This window comes from Dama dama, chromosome 9, assembly GCF_033118175.1.
Source record: "Dama dama isolate Ldn47 chromosome 9, ASM3311817v1, whole genome shotgun sequence".
Taxonomy (NCBI): Eukaryota; Metazoa; Chordata; class Mammalia; order Artiodactyla; family Cervidae; genus Dama; species Dama dama.
Genome location: NC_083689.1, coordinates 43,342,105 through 43,363,224, shown reverse-complemented (window position 1 = coordinate 43,363,224; position 21,120 = coordinate 43,342,105). Strand labels below are relative to the sequence as shown.

The window sequence follows — 21,120 nt, the reverse complement described above, 5'->3', positions numbered from 1 at the left end:
ATTATTTTTAGTCAATAAGGGCTTGTTTGCATGCTGTGTACATATATAGATACAAACTTAAAGTAGATAGATGATGTAGAGGAGAAAAAGTCTTCCCCTAATTTCTTTAGGTCTCTAGCTGGGCCTAAAAATTAAACTGACATGAGGCAAACTAACAGGAGAAAAACATACAAATTTTATTGAATTTTTCATGCATATGAGAGCCTTCACTTGAGAAAGAAGACCAGAAGTGACCCAGAAAGGAAGCTTGTATATCTTTGAGACAAAGGCACAACAAGCTTGGAAAGCATTGACAAGGCAGAGGAATTGATCGAGAGCTAATAAATGATAAAGGTGTAACAAGTTTTGTTAGCATAGCTTTCTTGACCCTAAATTCCTTGTCTCTGGTGATAGAAATGTCTCTCTTCCTCTTGGAACAAGGAGAGCACCTTTCACATAAGGGATCCATCTCCTGCTTTCAGGGAAGAGAGGCAAGTTTTGGGAAATCAGAATAACCATCCTGCTTCTGCTGTCCTTGAATTCCTTCAGCTTGAGATAGTCAATACACCAAGGTACCATATTTAAGGGCAGTACATCCTGAACCCTATCATTGGATAGATGGAGAGAAGATTCACACTTTCTAAATATAATGTAGGTGTCAGCTATAGATTTCCAGAAGGAAACAGTTCTTATTATCCATTTAATGCTGAACCCAATAGACAAGCAACAGGCAGAGGGCTTCATGTCATCCCCTCATACTCCTCTGAGAACCACCGGCAGGCTTCCCACCTTCCATGTTCCAGAAGGTCCAAAGTACCCTCTTCTTGAAAAGAAGGGAAGCCTTATAGAAAACCTCTCTCAAATAATCAAACAAAAATCGTGGACTTTGGAGTCTTGCTGGCTACATGTTTGATGACTTAAACCACCCCTTCTAACTGAGAGAGTGAAACCCTTGCACCCTTAACTTCAAAACATATCAAAATGGGGATAGCAGTATCTCCTTTGTGGTATCATTGTGATGATTTAGCCCAACTATACAATATTTTGGCACTTGTTCGGTTGCTTGATAAATGTTATCTCCCTTCCCCCCTCAATGCCATTGCATTAGAGTGTCTGAGAGTAAAGTCTGGAAAATCTTTGGTACAGGTCTAACGGCTCTTTCATTCCGTGAAAATGGGGTAACGGCTGAGTTTGGAGAATAAAAAAGTGTTATCACAGACAAAGGAAAGAGGGAGAGCTGAGTCTGTTCTTATCATTTCTGTTTCCTCTTTCTGGCAGATTTGATGGGGATTTATTTGACAGTTACAGGAGGAAGTTGGGAAGTACCGCCTCGCCTAATATTCATCACTGCTCTCCTTGTTTCTGTGTCTCCTTCATCTCCAAATATGTGCAGCATATCCCAAGAGTCTCTAATAATGGAGAGGTCCTCAGGAGAGGCCAGGAAGAGACTGATATGTCATTCAGGGGAATAACTTTTTCCTTCTCTCATGCCACATTTGTGATCTAAATGACTGACAAACACCAAAATGAAGTGCATTTACTTTCACCAAACCTCTTTTTTTCCATTTTGGTTGTTCCTGCTGAATTTCAGCTCTTCATTTCCTTTTAATTCATGTATTTTTTAGAGCTTCTTAACTTTGTCCATTTTTGTCCATTTCACCTTACACACTAAGGACAGACAGTTCTCTTAACATATAAGCCACATTACATCTTTCTCCACTCACAAATGTTCATTGCATTATCACTCCCTGTATGCCTTTGAAGACTTTTTATCATCAAATGACAAATCTCATTTTCAAATTCTTCTCCTATTGGGATTATCCTTGAACAATATGCTCTAATATTTGACAATTGTACTTCCTGAAACACCACATACTTCAAACTCTTACACATTTTCACACATTGTCCCTTTAGTTTGTAGTCTTTTCCACTTTGTTCAGCCTGCCTAACATTTGCAAAACAATCCAAGCTGCAATTCTTCAAACATGCCCTACGTCCCTGCCAGTCCAAATCAGAATTCTATTCATCCCTTCCTCTTGTTTCTATTGCACACTATTTGGGCTTCTATGAAGAATACATTAACATCTGCCCTTTCTGAAAAAAAAAAAGAGGTTGTTGTGGTATAGTGGAAATGACACGTGACTTGACATCAGGAATTACTGATATATCCTGGTAATCATTTCACAACATATACATGTGTTAGTTAAATCACCATTTGTACACTGTAGTTTCATCATCTTATAGCAGAAGTGACCTTGAAAAGCTTTTATCATCTCTCAGCTATATAATTTCTAATTTTTTTAAGTACAGAACAGCTATTAGGTACAGTATTTGTTCAAGGGGCTTATCAACTTTTTAGTCGGCACCCACTGTAATCCCTCCTCTATGTTATTATTTTTTTAAGGCCAAGAGTGCTATCTCATATAGGCTTCCCATAAATTCTGACTGACCTTAAAAGTGGGAAGCATTTTTCATCATGGCATATGTGAATTCACCTCTTTGAGCACAACTGTTTCATTTTACCTTCATCACCACAGAAGATATACCAACTGCCAACAGCTGCCAGGAAATGTTCAACAAAGTTATCAGTGAAGTGCAGATCAAAATCACATTAAGTTATATCATCTCACACCTATTAAAATGGCATGGCTGTTATCAAAAATATATTGCGTGTGTGTGTTGTTTTATAGCTGAGGCATGTCTGACTCTTTATGACCCCATGGACTGTAGCCCTCCAGGCTCCTCAGGCTGTGGGGATTCTCCAGGCAAGAATACTGGAGTAGGCTGCCATGCCCTCCTCCAGGGGATCTTGCCAATCCTGGGATCAAACCAGGTCTCCTGCAATGCAGGCAGATTCTTTACCCTCTGAGCCACCAGGGAAGTCCAAGAATATTGGAGTGGGTAGCCTATCCTTTCTCCAGCTGATCGTCCCGACCCAGGAATTGAACCGGGGTCTCCTGCATTACAGGTGGATTTGTTACCAACTGAGTTACCAGGGAAGCCAATATATATATCTGCAGATATTGGCAATGATGTGGAGAAATTGGTAGGTAGGCAAATTATGCAGGCACTATGGAAAACGGTATGATGACTTCTCAAAAAAATTAAAAACAAAATAATTATTTCTGTGATTTTGCTTCTGAGCATATGTCCAAAGAAATCAAAATCCAATTAATCACAAAAGCAAGTTGAAATAAATATATTAGGATATTAGAAAAAAAGAAATCAAAATCAGGGTCTCAAAGAGATGTCTGCCTTCCCATGTTTACTGCAGCATTATTCACAATAAATAAGATATGGAAACGACACAAATGCCCATTCACAGATGAATAAAGAAAATGTGGCATGTAGCATATACATACTATCTAAAATCATTTAGCCATAAAAAGAAAGTATTTTACCTTTTACAACAACATGGATGAATCTCGAGTATATTATGCTTAAGTAAAATAATCCAGTCACAGAAGAACAAATACTGCGTGATTTCAATTTTATGTGAAGCTGAAAATAATTGTAGCATGGAAGCATATACACGACCATATGTAAAATAGATAGCAAATGGAAATTTGCTTTATGACTCAAGGCCCTAACTGGGGATCTGTAACAACCTAGAGGGGTGGGAAAGGCTGGGAGGTGGGAGAGTGGTTCAAGGAGGGGGCATATGTATACCTATGGCTACATCATGTACGGCAGAAATCAAACCAATATTGTAAAGCATTATTCTTCAATGAAAACTAAGTAAGTTTTAAATTTTTTAAAAAAGGAAAATAGTTGAACTCATAGAAACAAAGTAGAGTGGTTGTTGCAAAGGGCTGGGGAGATAGGGAAAGGGGGAATTGCTGCTCAATAATATCATGTTTCTGTTATATCATATAAATTAGTTCCAGAATATGCAGCACAACATAGTGTCTATAGTTAATAATAAGTTATTGTGCATTTTAAAATATATTAAGATCTCATGTTAAGTGTTCTTAACTCAGACACAAAATACACACACACACACAAAACAAGGAAACTGGAGGTGATGGTTCAGTCAGTTCAGTCACTCAGTTGTGTTCGACTTTTTGTGACCCATGGCCTGCAGAACGCTAGGCCTTCCTGTCCATTACTAACTCCTGGAGCTTGCTCAAACTATTGTCCATTGAGTCAGTGATGCCATCCAGCCATCTCATCCTCTGGTGTTCCCTTCTTCTCCTGCCTTCAGTCTTTTTCAACATCAGGGTCTTTTCAAATGAGTCAGTTCTATGCATCATTTGGGCAAAGTATAGGAGTTTCAGCTTCAGCATCAGTCCTTCCAGTCAATCAATATTCAGGACTGATTTCCTTTAAGATTGACTTGTTGGATCTCCTTGCAGTCCAAGGGACTGTCAAGAGTCTTCTCCAACACCACAGTTCAAAAGCATAGATTCTTTGATGCTCAGCCTTCTTTATGGTCCAACTCTCACATCCATACGTGACTACTGGAAAAACCTTAGCTTGGCAAGGTAATGTCTCTTCTTCTTAATATGCTGTCTATGTTGTTCATAATTTTTCTTCCAAGGAGCAAGCGTCTTTTAATTTCATGGCTACAGTCACCATCTGCAGTGATTTTGGAGCCCAAAAAACTAGTCTTTCACTGTTTCCCTTGTTTCCCATCAGTTTGCCATGAAGTGATGGGACCAGATGCCATGATCTTAGTTTTCTGAATGTTGAGTTTTAAGCCAGCTTTTTCACTCTCCTCTATTTCACTCTTAATTATCTCCACTAATTAAGATATTAGTACCTTAATTGTGGTGATGATATCACAGAAGTGTAAATATGTATCAATTTAAAAATACATACTTTAAATATATGAATTTTGCATACCAACTATATCTCAATAACACTTAGAGATAAAAAGCCCAGGACAAGCAGTTGTAAAATATGAAGTGACCAAGTGGTGACCCTATTAACCTCATGTCCCCTGCCCTCCTCATCCCATTACACACCATACTCTGACTCTCCTCAGGGCCTTTACACATGATCTCTCTGTCTGGAAGCTAATCCCACAGATTTTTGCCTAATCTGCTTATTCCCAGTTACCCATGCCTCTCTAATATTAGCGCTCCATGACATCATACCTCTCCCTTTGCTATATTTCATTCATAGTGCTTATAACTCCCTGAAGTGCACGATTTATAAAATTGTAACCCATTTCTCCTGCTAGAACAAGTTCCATGAGGTAGAATTTTTTCCGTCTTGTTCTCAATCATAATTGCAGTGCATTGAATGGGGTTCGTTGTGAATTAAATAATTTCTATGAGTAATTCACTGAGACAAAATGCACTGTAACTCAAGAATCTGAAAATAAAGTTGACTTCAGTACTAATGGAATTAAATAATAGGTATCATTCATTAATCAGCTACTATGTTTCTGCTAAAAAGAGTTGGACACAACTGAGAGACTAACCTGAACTGATGTTCCTGCTAACATATATGAAAAGTGAAAGTGAAAGTTGGTCAGTCGTGTCCAACTCTTTGAGACCCCATGAACTGTACAGTCCATGGAATTCTCCAGGAAAGAATAATGGAGTAGGTAGCTTTTCACTTCTCCATGGTATCTTCCCAGCCCAGGGATTGAACCCAAGTCTCCTGCTTGCAGGCACATTCTTTACCAGCTGATCCATAAGGGAAGTCTAAGAATACTGGAGTGGGTAGCCTATCCCTTCTCCAGGGGATCGTCCCCACCCAGGAATCAAAACTGGAGTTTCCTGCATTGCAGGCGGATTCTTTACCAACTGAGCTATCAGGGAAGCCCACTAACACATATACATTGTTTCATATTATCATCACAACTAAATCTAGGATCTGGCAATATTATTACCCTCACAGTGGAGATACAGTCATGCAATCATAGAAACCAAGGAGCTTATTCAGGATCACAAGAAAAACAGGACAATTATCAAATATAAGCTTAATTTAGCTTCATGATTTCTCAGGTGAATTATTTATTACAAATTATTCATTTCTCCTTTATCCAGTTGTATGAACTGCAAGCAGTGCTGCTAACCTGACTTTTGAAGTTCACCAAGGCAAAGAGTACTCTAGACAGAAATTACCCATATTTTACTTACTGGAAATAAAATAACCTCCCGTCACCAATTAATAAATGTATTCAAAAATCCAACACTTTTATACTTAATATTGTATTTTTCCAATGAAACCATACCTAAGGATAAAAATAACCACTTAGTATGGAAAAATAATGAGATAATCTTATGAACTTCTTAATGGTGTATAGAGCAGAGAGCAAGCCTGAAATAATTATTAGTCTCTACTATCAATGAAAGTTGAATACTTCACTCAGTCCTGTGAGTTCCTTGAATACTAGAGAATCTGGTTGCCTTGAAGTTTGTGGGCATGCAGGAGGGCCTAGATGCCTCTTACTGGATGCCTCTTAAGGATGCCTCTTACTGTGGAGGTATCATTCACAGATGACAACCATGAGGAATCCTAAGATAACATCTGTCTACTTCCTCTTCACATCTTCCTGAACTTTAAAATAGATCTGAAATCTAGCTGATAGGTTTCTCCAGAAGGTGGGAATAGGATCCTAAGCAGAAAGCAGTGGCTAAAGGGTAGAATATATGTGTGTGTGTTAGTTGCTCAGTTGTGTCTGACTCTTTGCCATCCCATGAAGAGTAGAATAAGAAGGGGTTTTTGCAATGACGAGGGTAAGCAAACCAAGACACTTTCATCTCTTTGAGTCTAACTGGCTTCGTTTACAACATGGTTGAACTGAATCAGCATCCTCATGATGCTTTCATGTTTGTAAAGTAAGCACAATTCATGGCTGTTTTGAAAGAGACCACCAACCTTATCAGAACACGGTAACAGATAAGGTTGGATATTTTAAAAATCAATACAGATAGGAAGACAGCTAAAAATGGAAAGCTCCTTTAAGTCTCAGTAATCCGAACAGGACAATTTTAATCTCTGCTTTTCTCCAATGAGCGCACATGCTTCTTCACACTAGCCAGAAAACATTTATTGAGAGCCTTCTTTCTGCAGATCATTAGCAAGAGTTTCAGGGATTTTCAAAGTTTAAGAGTACTATCCTCATGGCCAGAGAATACATTATCTAAAAGTCTTACACCCATATAACCATGACAGAACACGATGCGTTTAGAATCATCAGTGTGTATGAACCATTTACAAGTCATTGAATAGTGAAAGAATAATTTCTGGTAAAGATCAGGAAGATGTAATATCTGGCCACAGCACTGTAGAGGGAATATTATATTTTGGCAAATAAAAAGTGGTTGAAAATGAACCTTGGGGCAAGAATTCTGACAGCCAAGGCACACTTCAACTCAAATTGGCCAAGAGACCAGACTGACAAAGTCCATACAACATATTTATGACAGAAGGGGGAAAAAAGGTATATTTAACTAACTAAGTACACATTCTTTAGATTTCTATTTTTCTCTACATTCTAGACAGTTATAGGGGCTGTAAAGATATATTCAAAGTAAAAATTGCCTTGGAGAGACTCCATTAGTAAGTAGAAAGTACTTAATTGGAGGCTGGTTGCTAAGCAAGACAGTCAGGCAATGCCCAAAGGGAGAAGAGAACAAGGAGGGAGTGATTAAAACAATATATAGGACTTTAAATTCTAAAACAAATGTTCCACAGTTTAGATGTTAGCTAGTGGGAAATGGATATACTCATTGGAACACAGGAGCAATATGTTGAGTGCCGCAAGGCCAGATCAATCTACCTGTATTACAGATCACATCCAAATGGCCAACAACAGCTCTTTGGAAAAGACCCTGATGCTGGGAAAAATTGAAGGCAAGAGGAAAATGGGGCAACAGAGGATGAGATGGTTGGATGGCTTATCAACTCAATGGATGTGAGTCTGAGCAAACTCTGGGAGACAGTGAAGGACAGGGAAGCCTGGCATGCTGCAGTGCATGGTGTCACAAAGAGTCAGACACAACTTAGAGACTGAACAGCAACAATCATTAACTATCAGAGAAATACAAATCAATCAAACCACATGAGATATCACCTCATTAGTATGGCTATCATCAAGAAAAACAAGAGAAAAAAGAAAAGACAATCTTTATCCATTGATCCGTTGCTCAATACTTAGGTTATTTTTATGTCTTGGCTGTTGTGAATAATGTTACAACAAAGATAGGAGGATCCTGGTTTCATTTCTTTTGCATATGTACCCAGAAGCAAGAATGCCTGATCATATGATAGTTGCATTTTTTAATTATTTAAATTATTTTCCACAGTGACTGAACCACCAACAGTATACAAGTCTTTCTTTTTCTCTACACCCTTGCCAACACTTGATATATCTTGTTTGGAAACAATTTAAGACCACAGATGAATGGATAAAAAAGACGTGTCTTGTAAAGCAAGTATATTCCAATAAAGAATAAAATAAAAGTCATTCCAACAACAACAAAAAGAAGTGTGTCTATATATCTTAGGCAAAGAAAAAATTATTTACCTATGAGAAAGAGGGAAGTGTTTGATAAGGACAGGGATAAAAATCACCCACAAAAGGCACTACTTAATTTAAAAACACTTGAGTGAATTATTTTGCTTCAACAATTTGTAAGAACTTGAGTGTTTATTTTCACTCTGATCCCATGAAGTCAATGAATGGCAAGATAAGCCCTCTACTCAGATGAAGAAAAAGATGTAGGAAGATTCAAGTGATCACAGACCCAGGTTGCTGGATAAAAGACAGGATGCACAGTTAAATTTGAATTTCAGATAAACAACAACTTTTTCAGTTTAAGTATAACCCATGCACAGCACATGACCTGTGCCATAGTGCTCCAGATATTGCAAGAGGGATACTTAATACTGAAAAAAAAAATGCATGCGTTTCTATGAAATTCAGATCTGACTGGCATCTTGTATTTTTATTTTCTAAATCTGACAACCTACCACAATTCCAAAGTAGGCCAAGAGAAAGTGGATTGGGAGCTTCCTGTGTGTTCTTAGGAGATGCTGTCTTTAAGTTCAACCTTCTTAAAGCACAACTGATTCACCATTCCAAATGCACACACCCCACCTCCCTCTTCCTGTCTCTTCTCCCAAGAAGGGCTGTGCCCAGAGTCAGGACTTACCTGATTTCTCTCATGAGATTATTTCCCATTCTCTCACTGTGACTCTGTTTCTCAGATCCTGAGTTTAATTCCACTTGGGGTGTCTTGACCAAAGTTTAACAGTGGCCACAAAACGGGGCAGGATGTTACATCTGACCACTGATTCATGCTTTCACCAATGACAAGTTGCCAGAGGATGGGCATAGGCATGGTAGAGAAGGCAGGGGAGGGGAAAAGGAAGAGATGTTAGTGTGAGTGTGAGTGTGTGTGTGTGTGTGTGTGTGTGTGTGTGTGTGTGTGTGTGTGGAGTGTGGAAAAATCAGGCTGAAACATGAGAGAATAAATCTAGGGTTCATTTTGCTTTCAACAAAATGTCAGGATTTCAGAGTCAGACAGGGCAGGGACTATCCCTATTTCTCAGAAATTTGAGATTTCAGGACTCTCAATATTTTGTCCTCTTCCAAACACACAAAAAGAAACCCTCCTAAAAGGAAAAGAAATAAAGTTAAAAATAAAACAAACATCTGTTTGTTCTTCCATTTATGAAAATCAAATCAAATGTAAATGCCTTTCCTTAGTGGTCTGATACTTCAAAAGACAAGACTGCAGAGAAAAAGTAAGAAAAATAGAAGAGTCTGGACATTATTCAAGGTAAGTAAAAAAGAAATTTTTCTTCCTGTTGTTTTTTCAAGACTAACATTACAAGGAGGAAGGTGACAGGGCCTAACATACAATCTCCACCATCTGGTCCCCCACTTCCTCCCCTACACAGCCCATCAGAGCCACAGAGCGCAAGCTGGCCACAGTGATAATTTCAAGGCAGGCAATAAGCTGACTGCTGACTCTGAGCCATTGTTGCTGGGAGAGTGAAATAGCTTTTTCGTTATAGTTCTCACGCAAAAGAGGAGAGAACAAGTAGCCACTTTTCTTCAGTTCTCATCCAACATGAAATTGATCTGCTGAATTCAGAAACTATACACTCATATGTTCCAGTTCTCTTTTTCCAAATACCAGGACTGAGGATGTTTTAACTTAGCCATTGGCAGAGCTCAGGAAGTATCAGGCCTTGTGTGTGTGTGCAAAGTCGCTTCAGTTGTGTCTGATTCTTTGTGACTCTGTGGACTATAGCCCATCAGGCTTCTCTGTCCATGGGATTCTCCAGGCAAGAATACTGGAGTGGATTGCTATTTCCTCCTCCAGGGGATCTTCCCAATCCTGGGATCGAGCCCATGTCTCCTGTGGCTCCTGCATTGCAGGCAGATCCTGCGTTGAGTCACTGGGAAAGCCCAAATTCTGGTTCAGAAATTTCTAAATTCTAGTTTATGTTTCAATCACAATTGTGAGAAAAATACATCTGCAGCAAGATTGTCACACATCCCATTCTGGGTTTATGGCTTACCCAACTCGTATTTGAGAACCTGTGTACTAAAGCCCTGCTTCCCAAACTTTCACATCTATAATAATCATCTGATGATCTTGTAAATGCAGATTCTGATTGTCAAGCTGGAGTCAAAAATCTGCCTTTCTAACAAACTTTTGGGTAGATGCCACTACTGCTGATCCTTTAAGGAACACAGTGCTAGACGAGGGATTCTCAAAGCATGATTCCAAACCAAGAACATCCATTTCACCTGAGAACTTGTTAGAGATACAAATTCTTGGGCCCCAGTTCACGCCTGCTGAATCAGAGACTCTTGGGATGTCTTCCTCCTATTGCCTGCTGAGATTTGAGAACCAGTGCCATAAACCATTTATTACTCACAAATGAACTCATCAGTCCCTAAATGCTTAAGTAGGTCCCCACTGGGAGCCAGACATTCAGTGATGGAGATGTAGTAATGCCCAAGGTCTCCAATTTCTTCAGCCTCTTTAGGGTCCCCTCTGCTCACACTAGCGTGAGTTGGTCAGGAAAAAGACAAGGATTTAAAGGGTAAAGAATCCACCTGCATTGCAGGAGACACAGGAGATGCAGGTTCAATTGCTGGGTCAGGAAGATCTCCTGAAGGGGGAAATGGCAACCCACTCTAGAATACTTGCTTGAAAAATCCTATGGATAGAGGAGCCTGGTGGGCTACAGTCCATAGTGTTGCAAAGAGTCGGATATGACTGACTGACTAACACTCTTAATTCTACTACTGAAGGCTAGCCAATGAGCCTCCTGCACCTGACATTCTTCACCTGTGAAATAGATAGTATATAAGTGAAAGTGGATTTTAGTGTAAAGTATTCTGTAATGATGGTGGCTATGACTGTTGAATGAGCTGACATGCATGCTATAAGAAATTTCATTTAGTAGTCTCAGTGCTGTGTCAAAGAACAAGATACTAGCCTTCAAAGCCAATATCTCAAACTACACACTTGATGTGGGTCATTTTTATTCTTGAGAAGAATCCTCCCTGTCAATATTCTCCACATGGTTGCTCTCTCTACTTCATCTCTTCCCTATCAACAACTTCGTTTGTCATTTATTTGAAAGGCGCACAAAATGCATTCTATTTACTCTTATAGTCAGAACTATCATCTCACTTTGTACTTTTAAAGTCAGATATTTGATAACATGGGTTTTTCTTATCATTGTTATTATATGCTTGGCATAGAAAATCTAGAAAGTACAAATAAGAAAAAATGAAAACATTTAAATATCCCAGAACCCTATTACCCAGAAACAATTTCTATGTATTTTAATGTATATTTATAGTCTTTGCTCTGTGAATACACATATGTACCCCTTGGGTTAAAAAAATTTCCAAAAGGAGGTCTCCCTTTGCACATGTCTTTCTATGCCTTTAAATAGGTTTTTCAAAGATCAGTTTCTTATTTTTTTTTCTTTTTTCCAGCTTTATTGAGGGATAATTGGAATAAAACAAATCCAAATATAATTATCATATACAATTTGGTAAGTGGATATATATGTGTGTGTGTGTGTGTGTGTGTGTGTGTAAATTGTATAGTGCTATATTATATATAGTATAGCACTAGTGGTAAAGAACCCACCTGCCAACACAGGAGACGTAAGAGATGATGTGGGTTTGAACCCTGAATCTGGAAGATCCCCTGGAGGAGGGCATGGCAACCCATTCCAGTATTCTTGTCCAGAGAATCCCCAGGGACTGAGGACCCTCATAGGGTCCATAAGTCCATGGGGTCGCAAAGAGACAAACAAGACTGAAGCAACTTAGCAGGCACACATATATACTCAATACCATCCCCACAATCAGGCTAATAAAAACAACCATCACCTCCAAAATTTCTTTACATCCTTTTGGTGTTTGCATGTAGGTGTGTGTTTGCATGTGTTAACATGAGATCTACACTTTTAACAAAATTTTAAGTGTACAATACCTTTGGGTTAACTATAGGCATTATGTTATAACAGTCAACAGAGGGAAAAGGCAACCTACAGATAACCTACAAAAAAGGAAAAGTATTTGCAAACTATGCATCTGATAAAAAGGTAATTTTCAAAATACATAAGAAACTCATACAACTCAATAGCAAAAATAATAATGAAAAATAAGTAGCCCGATAAAAGAATAGGCGAAGTATTTGAGTAGAAATTTCTCTGAAGATGTCTTACAGATGGACAACAGTTATGTGAAAAGACGCTCACCATCACTACTGATTAGGGAAATGCAAATCAAACCACAATGAGATTTCACCTCAAACCAGTTAGGATGACCGTTATTATATTTTCTCTTTTTTTAATTTATTTTTTTATTGAAGGATAATGGCTTTACAGAATTTTGTTGTTTTCTATCAAACCTCAAAGTGAATCAGCCATAGGTATACATATATCCCTCCCTTTTGAACCTCCCTCCCATCTCCCTCCCCATCCCACTCCTCTAGTTTGATACAGAGCCCATGTTTGAGTTTCCTGAGCCATACAGCAGATTGCCACTGGCTATATATTTTACATATGGTAATGTAAGCTTCCATGTTACTCTTTCCCTACATCTCACCCTCTCCTCCCTCTCCCCATGTCCATAAGTCTGTTCTCTATGTCTGTTTCTCCACTGCTGCCCTGTAAATAAAATCTTCAGGGCCATTTTTCTAGATTCTGTATATATGCATTGCTGCTGCTGCTGTGGCTAAGTTGCTTCAGTCGTGTCCGACTCTGTGTGACCCCATAGATGGCAGCCCACCAGGCTCCCCCATCCCTGGGATTCTCCAGGCAAGAATACTGGAGTGGGTTGCCATTTCCTTCTCCAAAGAAATATATGCATTAGAATACAATATTTATCTTTCTCTTTCTGACTCATTTCACTCTGTGTAATAGGTTCTAGGTTCATCTACCTCATCAGAACTAACTCAAATGCGTTCCTTTTATGGCTGAGTAATATCCCATTGTGTATATATACTACAACTTCTGTATCCAGTCACCTGTCGATGGACATATAGGTTGCTTCCATGTTCTAGCTATTGTAAATAGTGCTGCAATGAACAATGGGATACATGTGTCTTTTTCAACACTGATTTCCTCAGGGTATATGCCTAGGAGTGGGATTGCTGGGTCATATGGTGGTTTTATTCCTAGTTTTTTAAGGAATCTCCATACCATCTTCCATAGTGGCTGTATCAGTTTGCATTCCCACCAACAGTGCAAGAGTGTTCCCTTTTCTCCACACCTCCTCCAGCATTTACTGTTTGTAGACTTTTTGATGATGGCTGTTCTGACTGGTGTGAGGTGATATCTCATTGTGGTATTGATTTGCGTTTCTCTAATAATGAGCGATGTTGAGCATCTTTTCACTTGTTTGTTAGCCATCTATATGTCTTCTTTGGAGAAATGTCTCTTTAGGTCTTTTTCTCACTTTTCGACTGGGTTGTTTGTCTTTCTGGCATTAAGTTGTATGAGCTACTTGTATATTTTGGAAATTAATCCTTTGTCAGTTGTTTCATTTGCTATTATTTTCTCCTATTCTGAGGGTTTTCTTTTCACCTTGTTTATAGTTTCCTTTGCTATGCAAAAGCTTTTAAGTTTAATAAGGCCCCACTTGTTTACTTTTATTTTTATTTCCATTACTCTAGGAGGTGGGTCATAGAGGATCTTTCTTTGATTTATGTCATTGAGTGTTCTGCTTATGTTTTCCTCTAAGAGTTTTATAGTCTCCAGTCTTACATTTAGGTCTTTAATCCATTTTGAGTTTATCTTTGTGTATGGTGTTAGGAAGTGTTCTAATTTCATTCTTTTACATGTAGCTATCCAGTTTTCCCAGCAACATTTATTGAAGGTGCTGTCTTTGCCCCATTGTATATTCTTGCCTCCTTTGTCAAAAATAAGGTATGCATCAGTGCATGGGTTTATTTCTGGGCTTTCTATCCTGTTCCATTGGTCTATATTTCTGTTTTTGTGCCAGTACCATACTGTCTTGATGACTGTAGCTTTGTAGTATAATCTGAAATCAGGAAGGTTGTCTTCTTTCTCAGGACTGGTTGGCTGTTCGGGGTCTTTTGTATTGCCTTTGGTAGTATAGTCATTTTCACAATATTGATTCTTCCTACCCAGGAACATGGACTATCTCTCCATCTATTTATGTCATCTTTGATTTCTTTTATCAGTATCTTATAATTTTCTGTGTAAAGTTCTTTTGTAGGATTTTGTAGGATGACTGTTATTATATTTTCATAATATCATTACTAATGATAATGATTATATAACCATGTAATGATTGATTTTTGGTCTTTTCTCTCTCTCTCTCTCTCTTTTTTTTTTTTTTTTGGTTACTTCAGTATTTCTATTATAACAATGCTACAATTAGCATTTTTTAAAAATAAATCTTTACATTGCTGATAATGTTTGTTTAAAATTTCTAATGCTAACTGGAAATTTCCTTCCATGAAAATAGTGGTATTTGTAACATTAAAGTACATCAGCCATCTGTGTGGGAGATTTGATATCAGTTACTTCCGTAAAACTTGGAGCTAGACCAAGCATGTGAGATGAAAGAAGGTTCTTATCTGTTAACAGCTAGTCTCTGCTTATTTGTAGATAATACTGGAACCAAAATGGTTTCTTACCCAAGCCCTGGGTAAAGAAACTGACTCTCAAATCTAACTCGATTGTTTTATGTTGAAGGACAGATCAATAAGATGAAAATTGACTACTGGAAAAGTTAACAGGTCAACAAACCAGGTACTTGGTTTAAAATGTTTTTAATGTCATTGCTTGACTGAATTTTTTTTTATATTTATTATATGGAAAAAAAGAAGTTATCTCAATTTTGAGAAAAGGTAAAATAATGATTGTATAGGAGATCACAATATGCCACTTTGGTGTAATGAAGACATTTTATAATCAATAAATGCAGGAAAAAGCTTTCTTTGAGCTCCCCTTATCTACTTAAACACAAAGAAAGAATTTCTTCAAAGAAAAAATTCAATTGTAGTAAATCCCCTTCCTGGGAGTTTTGTCACAGGGAAGATTGAATCATCACAGGAAAAGAGATAGGAAGTCACCACCACATTCAAACAGACATTGTCATCATCTATCATACCCCCCATTATTCTCCTAAGAATCTAAAATTCATTTGCTGTCTGGTAAGTAGTGTTTGTTCTCTCCCTTTCTCCTGTTAAGATGATATGTAAGCTCTCATATCTCACTTCTTTGGATATTCACTTTCCAAAAAAATGCCCCCCATGGATATAAAATTAAAATTTAATAAATTTGCATATCTTTCCTTCTCTTAATCTATTGTCAGTTTAATTTATAGGACCTCCGTCAGTAAGCTTAAATAGAGAGAGACAGATGGAAAGATTTCCTCCCTTACAATTGTCTGACTGATGAAGATGATGATGATGATGACAATGATGATTTCAAGAAAGTTATAATTATCTTAACTGATCTTCATCTGAAACTTGTGGGCAGTGTACCTTCGTTGCCACAACATATTTTCAAACATAGAAGGAAAATTTCCCTTTATGACATCACTTGCCTAAATATCTATATTACAGTTCAGTTCAGTCACTCAGTCATGTCCAGCTCTTTGAGACCCCAAGGACTGCAGCACGCCAGGCTTCCCTGTCCATCACCAACTCCCAGAGTTTACTCAAACTCATGTCCATCGAGTCGGTGATGCCATCCAACTATCTCATCCTCTGTTATCCCCTTCTCCTCCTGACTTCAATCTTTCCCAGCATCAGGGTCTTTTCAAATGAGTCATCTCTTCACATCAAGTGGCCAAAGTATTGGAGTTTCGGCTTCAGCATCAGTCTTTCCAATGAACACCCAGGACTGATGATTGATTGGATCTCCTTGCAGTCCAAGGGACTCTCAAGAGTCTTCTCCAACACCACAGTTCAAAAGCATCAATTCTTTGGCACTCAGCTTTCTTTATACTCCAACTCTCACATCCATACATGACCACTGGAAAAACCATAGCCTTGACTAGACAGACCTTTATTGATAAAGTAATGTCTCTGCTTTTTAATATGTTGTCCAGGTTGGTCATAACTTTTCTTCTAAGGAGTAAGTGTCTTTTAATTTAATGGCTGTAGTCACCATCTGCAGTGATTTTGGAGCTCCCCAAAATAAAGTCTACCACTCTTTCCATTATTTCCCCATGTATTTGCCATGAAGTAATGGGACCATATGCCATGATCTTAGTTTTCTGAATGTTGAGCTATAAATTACAACTTATGAAAAATAAATAAATAAAAAATTTTTTAAAAAATTACAACTTATGTTACAACTCAGTGTTTTTCCTTCAGTGCTGCTATCCAGAAATGATCAGGACACTGAAGGATACAAAAGCCAAAGCAAACGGTGTAAGAACTTGAGGAGGTCTTGTTTACATCTCTTTTAGATTCAAGACCTAATTAAAAACATTTTCCTGAACATTGAATGATGTAATTTGGCTTAACAATCTGTGTACAGATCTATGGCCTCATTCTCTCCATCCAGAATGCAAATGTTCAACCTTTCATTAGCACAGTCATCATGAGTGCCCTATCACCCACCAGGAACTATTCCTTCAACAAATTGCATGGCACATTTTCCCCTGACATAAGGTTCTTTTGTTGTTGTTCATGGTCCTTTACCTAAAAGTTACTAAAATCAGATTTCTTGAATGACCTGCCAGGCACTGGCACTAAGAATTAGCAAATATTAGAAAATCTGATATTTTTACAACCTAGTAAGATTAGAGGTTAAGTAGCAGAAACTAATGTCATGATGGATTAACAGTTGGCAGAGAAGCAGATGGTTTGGATTGTTTAAAGGAGAAGGTTAAACATATATAGTTTAGTAATCTTAATTTTAGCATTGTTTCTGGAATAACTATAAAAATCTCTATTATTCAAATGCTCTTTGAACAATGCTCAATAATAACTTAGAACATTCTTTCTTATTATGTATTTCTAATTGAGAGACACACCATACTGAAGACAGTTATCTGGTTTATAGGTTAAATCCTCCATGCATGAAGCATTTCTCTCTCATTTTATTTTAACTATGTCAGATGCTTTGTTAGGATTTTTCTTTTTATCAAGCTATAATTTACACATAACATGTAAATTTAAGTTGTATTGATTTGATACATTTATGTATTGAATATAAGTACTGCCATACTTAACATTGTTGACATAGTCAACACATTATATTATATAATAACCATTTCTTTCTTTTTTTTTCATGATGAGAACATTCAAGATCTAGTCACTTAGCAAACTTTAGGTACATAATGTAATACTGTTAACTACAATCACAAGGCTGTGCATTAGGTCCCCAGAACTTATTCATCTTCCAACTTCATGGTTGTATCCTTTGGGTAACATACCCCCAATTTTCAAGGACACTAATTCTAGCCAGGAGGCTGAGTAAATTCAGACTGACACTCCCTGCTGGCTGTGTTCCTGATCAGACCCTGAGATGAGGAAAGTCAAGTACAGACATTTCACTGTAGAATTTGAGCTTAACTACTCCGGTTTGTACAATAACTGTAGTCAGTAACTACCCATAAAGGAAAAGTTATTTTTTGAAATTATTTTTTTTTGCTTCCAGTATGTTTTACCTAAAAGGTGTTTATAGTAAATATTGTAATTGTCAATATAGTAAATATTGTAACTATCAAAATAAGTTTGACTCTCAGTGTTTCAAATATGTGACTATTAATAAGGCAAAATAGAAGGGGGAGCCAAGCTAGTGGAGAGGGAAGCCATGGAGTCCAGTGTCTCTCATACCTGAGATACTCACCAGATGCTAATGGGAGACCTCCAGTGGCCAAGAGCATGGGAGGAGCCCCTGGGCGACCAGGTACCAGGTAGTGGGGAGCAGGGGGTGGGCGGTCAAGACAAAGTGGAGGGGACTGGTGTGACTGAGAGGTGGCTGAGGGAAAGGGGAGCATTTTGGGAGCCAGGAATGGTACCTCACCTTAGCTGGGAGGGGGTGGAATCCTTGGGAATTGAAGGACCCATTGAAGGAAGTGCCTGGAGTTCCCTGTATACTTGGCCCTGGGGAGCTTTCTGGGGGCCCAGAGCCTGGTCCTCCGCCCTCCTGGGCCCCTCTGTCCTCCAGGGCCATCTCCACCCTCTCAGCGGAGTCCTCCAGGGCACACTCCATTCTTCAGGGCTTCCTCCACTTGGGTAGGCCCTGGGGGTGTGAGAGGGAAGAAGGAGGAGGAAAAGCCAGGCTAGTGGAGGAGGCTTCCTCCGGGATTTCAGGATCAGAGAACCACCTGCCATTCCCCCATTGACCAGGCCCGAGGAGCCCTCTGACCCCAAGCTGAGGCTACCAACTTCCGGGACACTCTCCACCTTCTGGGATCGCTCTGGGCCCATCCTTGCACCCTCCAGGGCCCCCTCTGCCCTCCAGGGCTCTCGCCTCCCTCTGAGGTCCCTTCCTCCCTCCAGGCTGAGCCCTCCACCATTTGTGGTTCCACTCCGTCTTACGGGGGCCCCCCTCCACCCTCCAGACCCAGTCCTCCACCCACTGGGGTGTAGTCCTCCATCCCCTGGGCTCCCCTCTGCCCTCTGGGCCAAGCCCTCACCGAGGGCTCCACCCTCCAGGGGCCCCTCTGTCCTCTAGGGCATTCCCTTCCTGAATAGGTGCTACTGCTACAAGGAGCAAGTAGAGGAGGAGCCAGGTCGGTGTGGGGAGGGTAACTTGTGGTGTGGAAGAGCGGAGAACCACCTCCGTTCCCTCACCCACTCAGGCCCAGGGAGCCTCCTGGGGACATGGATGGGCTTAATCCTTGGCACACAAAGTTTGAGGTACTCCAGAGGACCCCTCAGCTGGGAAGAGCCCAAGCTTGCCCCCCTTTCCTGCCCAGGACATTTTCCAGAGCTGTGGATCCTGAATGAGGACTTCATTTCTGGGTAAACTCCACCTCTCCCTAAATCCCACCACATCCTGGGTTCTTCCATAACTAAGCACTGCCCTTCACAGCCAACAATTTTTCTACCTTTTTATTGTTTTCTTTTTTTTTTTTTAACTCTTTGCCAGTAGAGGTTGGTTTTACCCTCCATAGTTGTTTCATATATAACTTTTTATTTTTATTATTCTTTTTTAATTTTCTAAACTTAATTTTTTACTCTGTTATTGTTCTGCTCCCTCTTATTTTTTAATTACATATGTGTGTGTGTGTGTATATATATATATATATATATATATATATAGAGAGAGAGAGAGAGAGAGGCTTCCCAAGTGGTTCAGTGATCAAAAAGCTACTTTCAATGTAGGAGACATGGTTTCAAATTTCAAATCCGGTCCAGAAAATCCCCAGGAGAAGGAAAGGGCAACCCAATTCAGTATGCTTGCCTGGAAAATCCCATGGACAGAGGAGCCTGGCAGGCTACAGTCCATGGGGTCAGAGTTAGACACAACTTAGTGACTAAACAGCAACATACATACATACATACACTTATATATATATATACTTCTCTCTCTCTCTCTCTTTTCTATTGGAGCAAAGCTTTACCCTCCAAGGATTGTTTCATCAATAATAGTATTGTTTTTTCTAATATATTAGAAATATTTTTTCTAATATATCTGTTGATTTTCCAAGTCCATTTTATTTTTATTCTTTGTTCCTGTTCTGCTCCCTTTTGGTTTTATCATTATTATTTTTTTCTTCTTTGCTTTTGGAGTTTGGTTTTATGCTACAGTGCCTGTTTCAAATTCATATTTTTCCTAGCATATCTGTTAGCATTCTAAATTTATTACATTTGTTATTCTTTTTTATTGTTCTGCTACTTTCTTTTTTTGCATTATAAAGTCTCAGAAGAAGAGGAGAAAGAGTCTGTAAAAATATTTGAAGAGATTATAGTTGAAAATTTCCCTAACATCTGACAGGAAATAGCTAACCAAGTACAGGAAGCACAGAGAGTCCTAAACAGAATAAATCCTAGGAGAAAGACACCAAGACACATATTAATCAAACTAACAAAAACTAAATATAAGAAGGAAAAGTAGCAATGGAAAAGCAAAACATCATATAAAAGAACCAGAAATTCTGTAGGCCAGAAGGAAGTGTCAGGATATATTAAAAGTGATAAAAGAGAAAAACTTACAACTAAAATGACTCTACACAAGGATCTCACTCAGATTTGATGGAGAAATCAAAAACTACAGACAAGCAAAAGCTGAGAGAATTCAGCACCATTACAACAAATGCTGAAAAAACTTCTCTAGGCAAGAAACACAAGAAATGAAAAAGACACACAAAATCAAGCCCAGAATAATTAAGAAAATGGCAATAGGAACATATGTATTGATAATGACCTCAAATGTAAATGAGTTAAATGCCCCTATCAAAACACACAGACTGTATGTATGAATACAGAAATAAGAACCATACACCTGCTGCATGCAAGAGACCCACTTAAGACCTAAAGATACATATAGATTGAAAATGAGGGGATATAAAAAGATATTCCATGCAAATGGAAATCAAAAGAAAGCTGGGATAAAAATACTCATATGCATTTCAAGATGCATAAAAAGCTTTTCACAAAATTCATCACCCATTTATCATAAGAATGCTCCTGAAAATGAGCATTTCTATGCTCATTTAATACCTCAATATAATAAAGGGCATATACAGCAGACCCACAG

At 38.7% G+C, this 21,120-nt stretch overlaps 1 protein-coding gene across 1 annotated transcript in view; it reads right to left on the bottom strand.

Moving 5' to 3' along the window:
• Positions 1 to 9,234, bottom strand: part of GCSAML (germinal center associated signaling and motility like) — a 47,656-nt gene extending 38,422 nt beyond the window's left edge. Inside the window, exon 1 of the mRNA XM_061151137.1 lies at positions 9,093 to 9,234. Within this exon, the coding sequence (XP_061007120.1) occupies positions 9,093 to 9,121 (29 nt within the window). The 5' untranslated portion in view covers positions 9,122 to 9,234. The remainder of the gene's footprint in view (positions 1 to 9,092) is intronic.
• Positions 9,235 to 21,120: the final 11,886 nt, after the last annotated feature.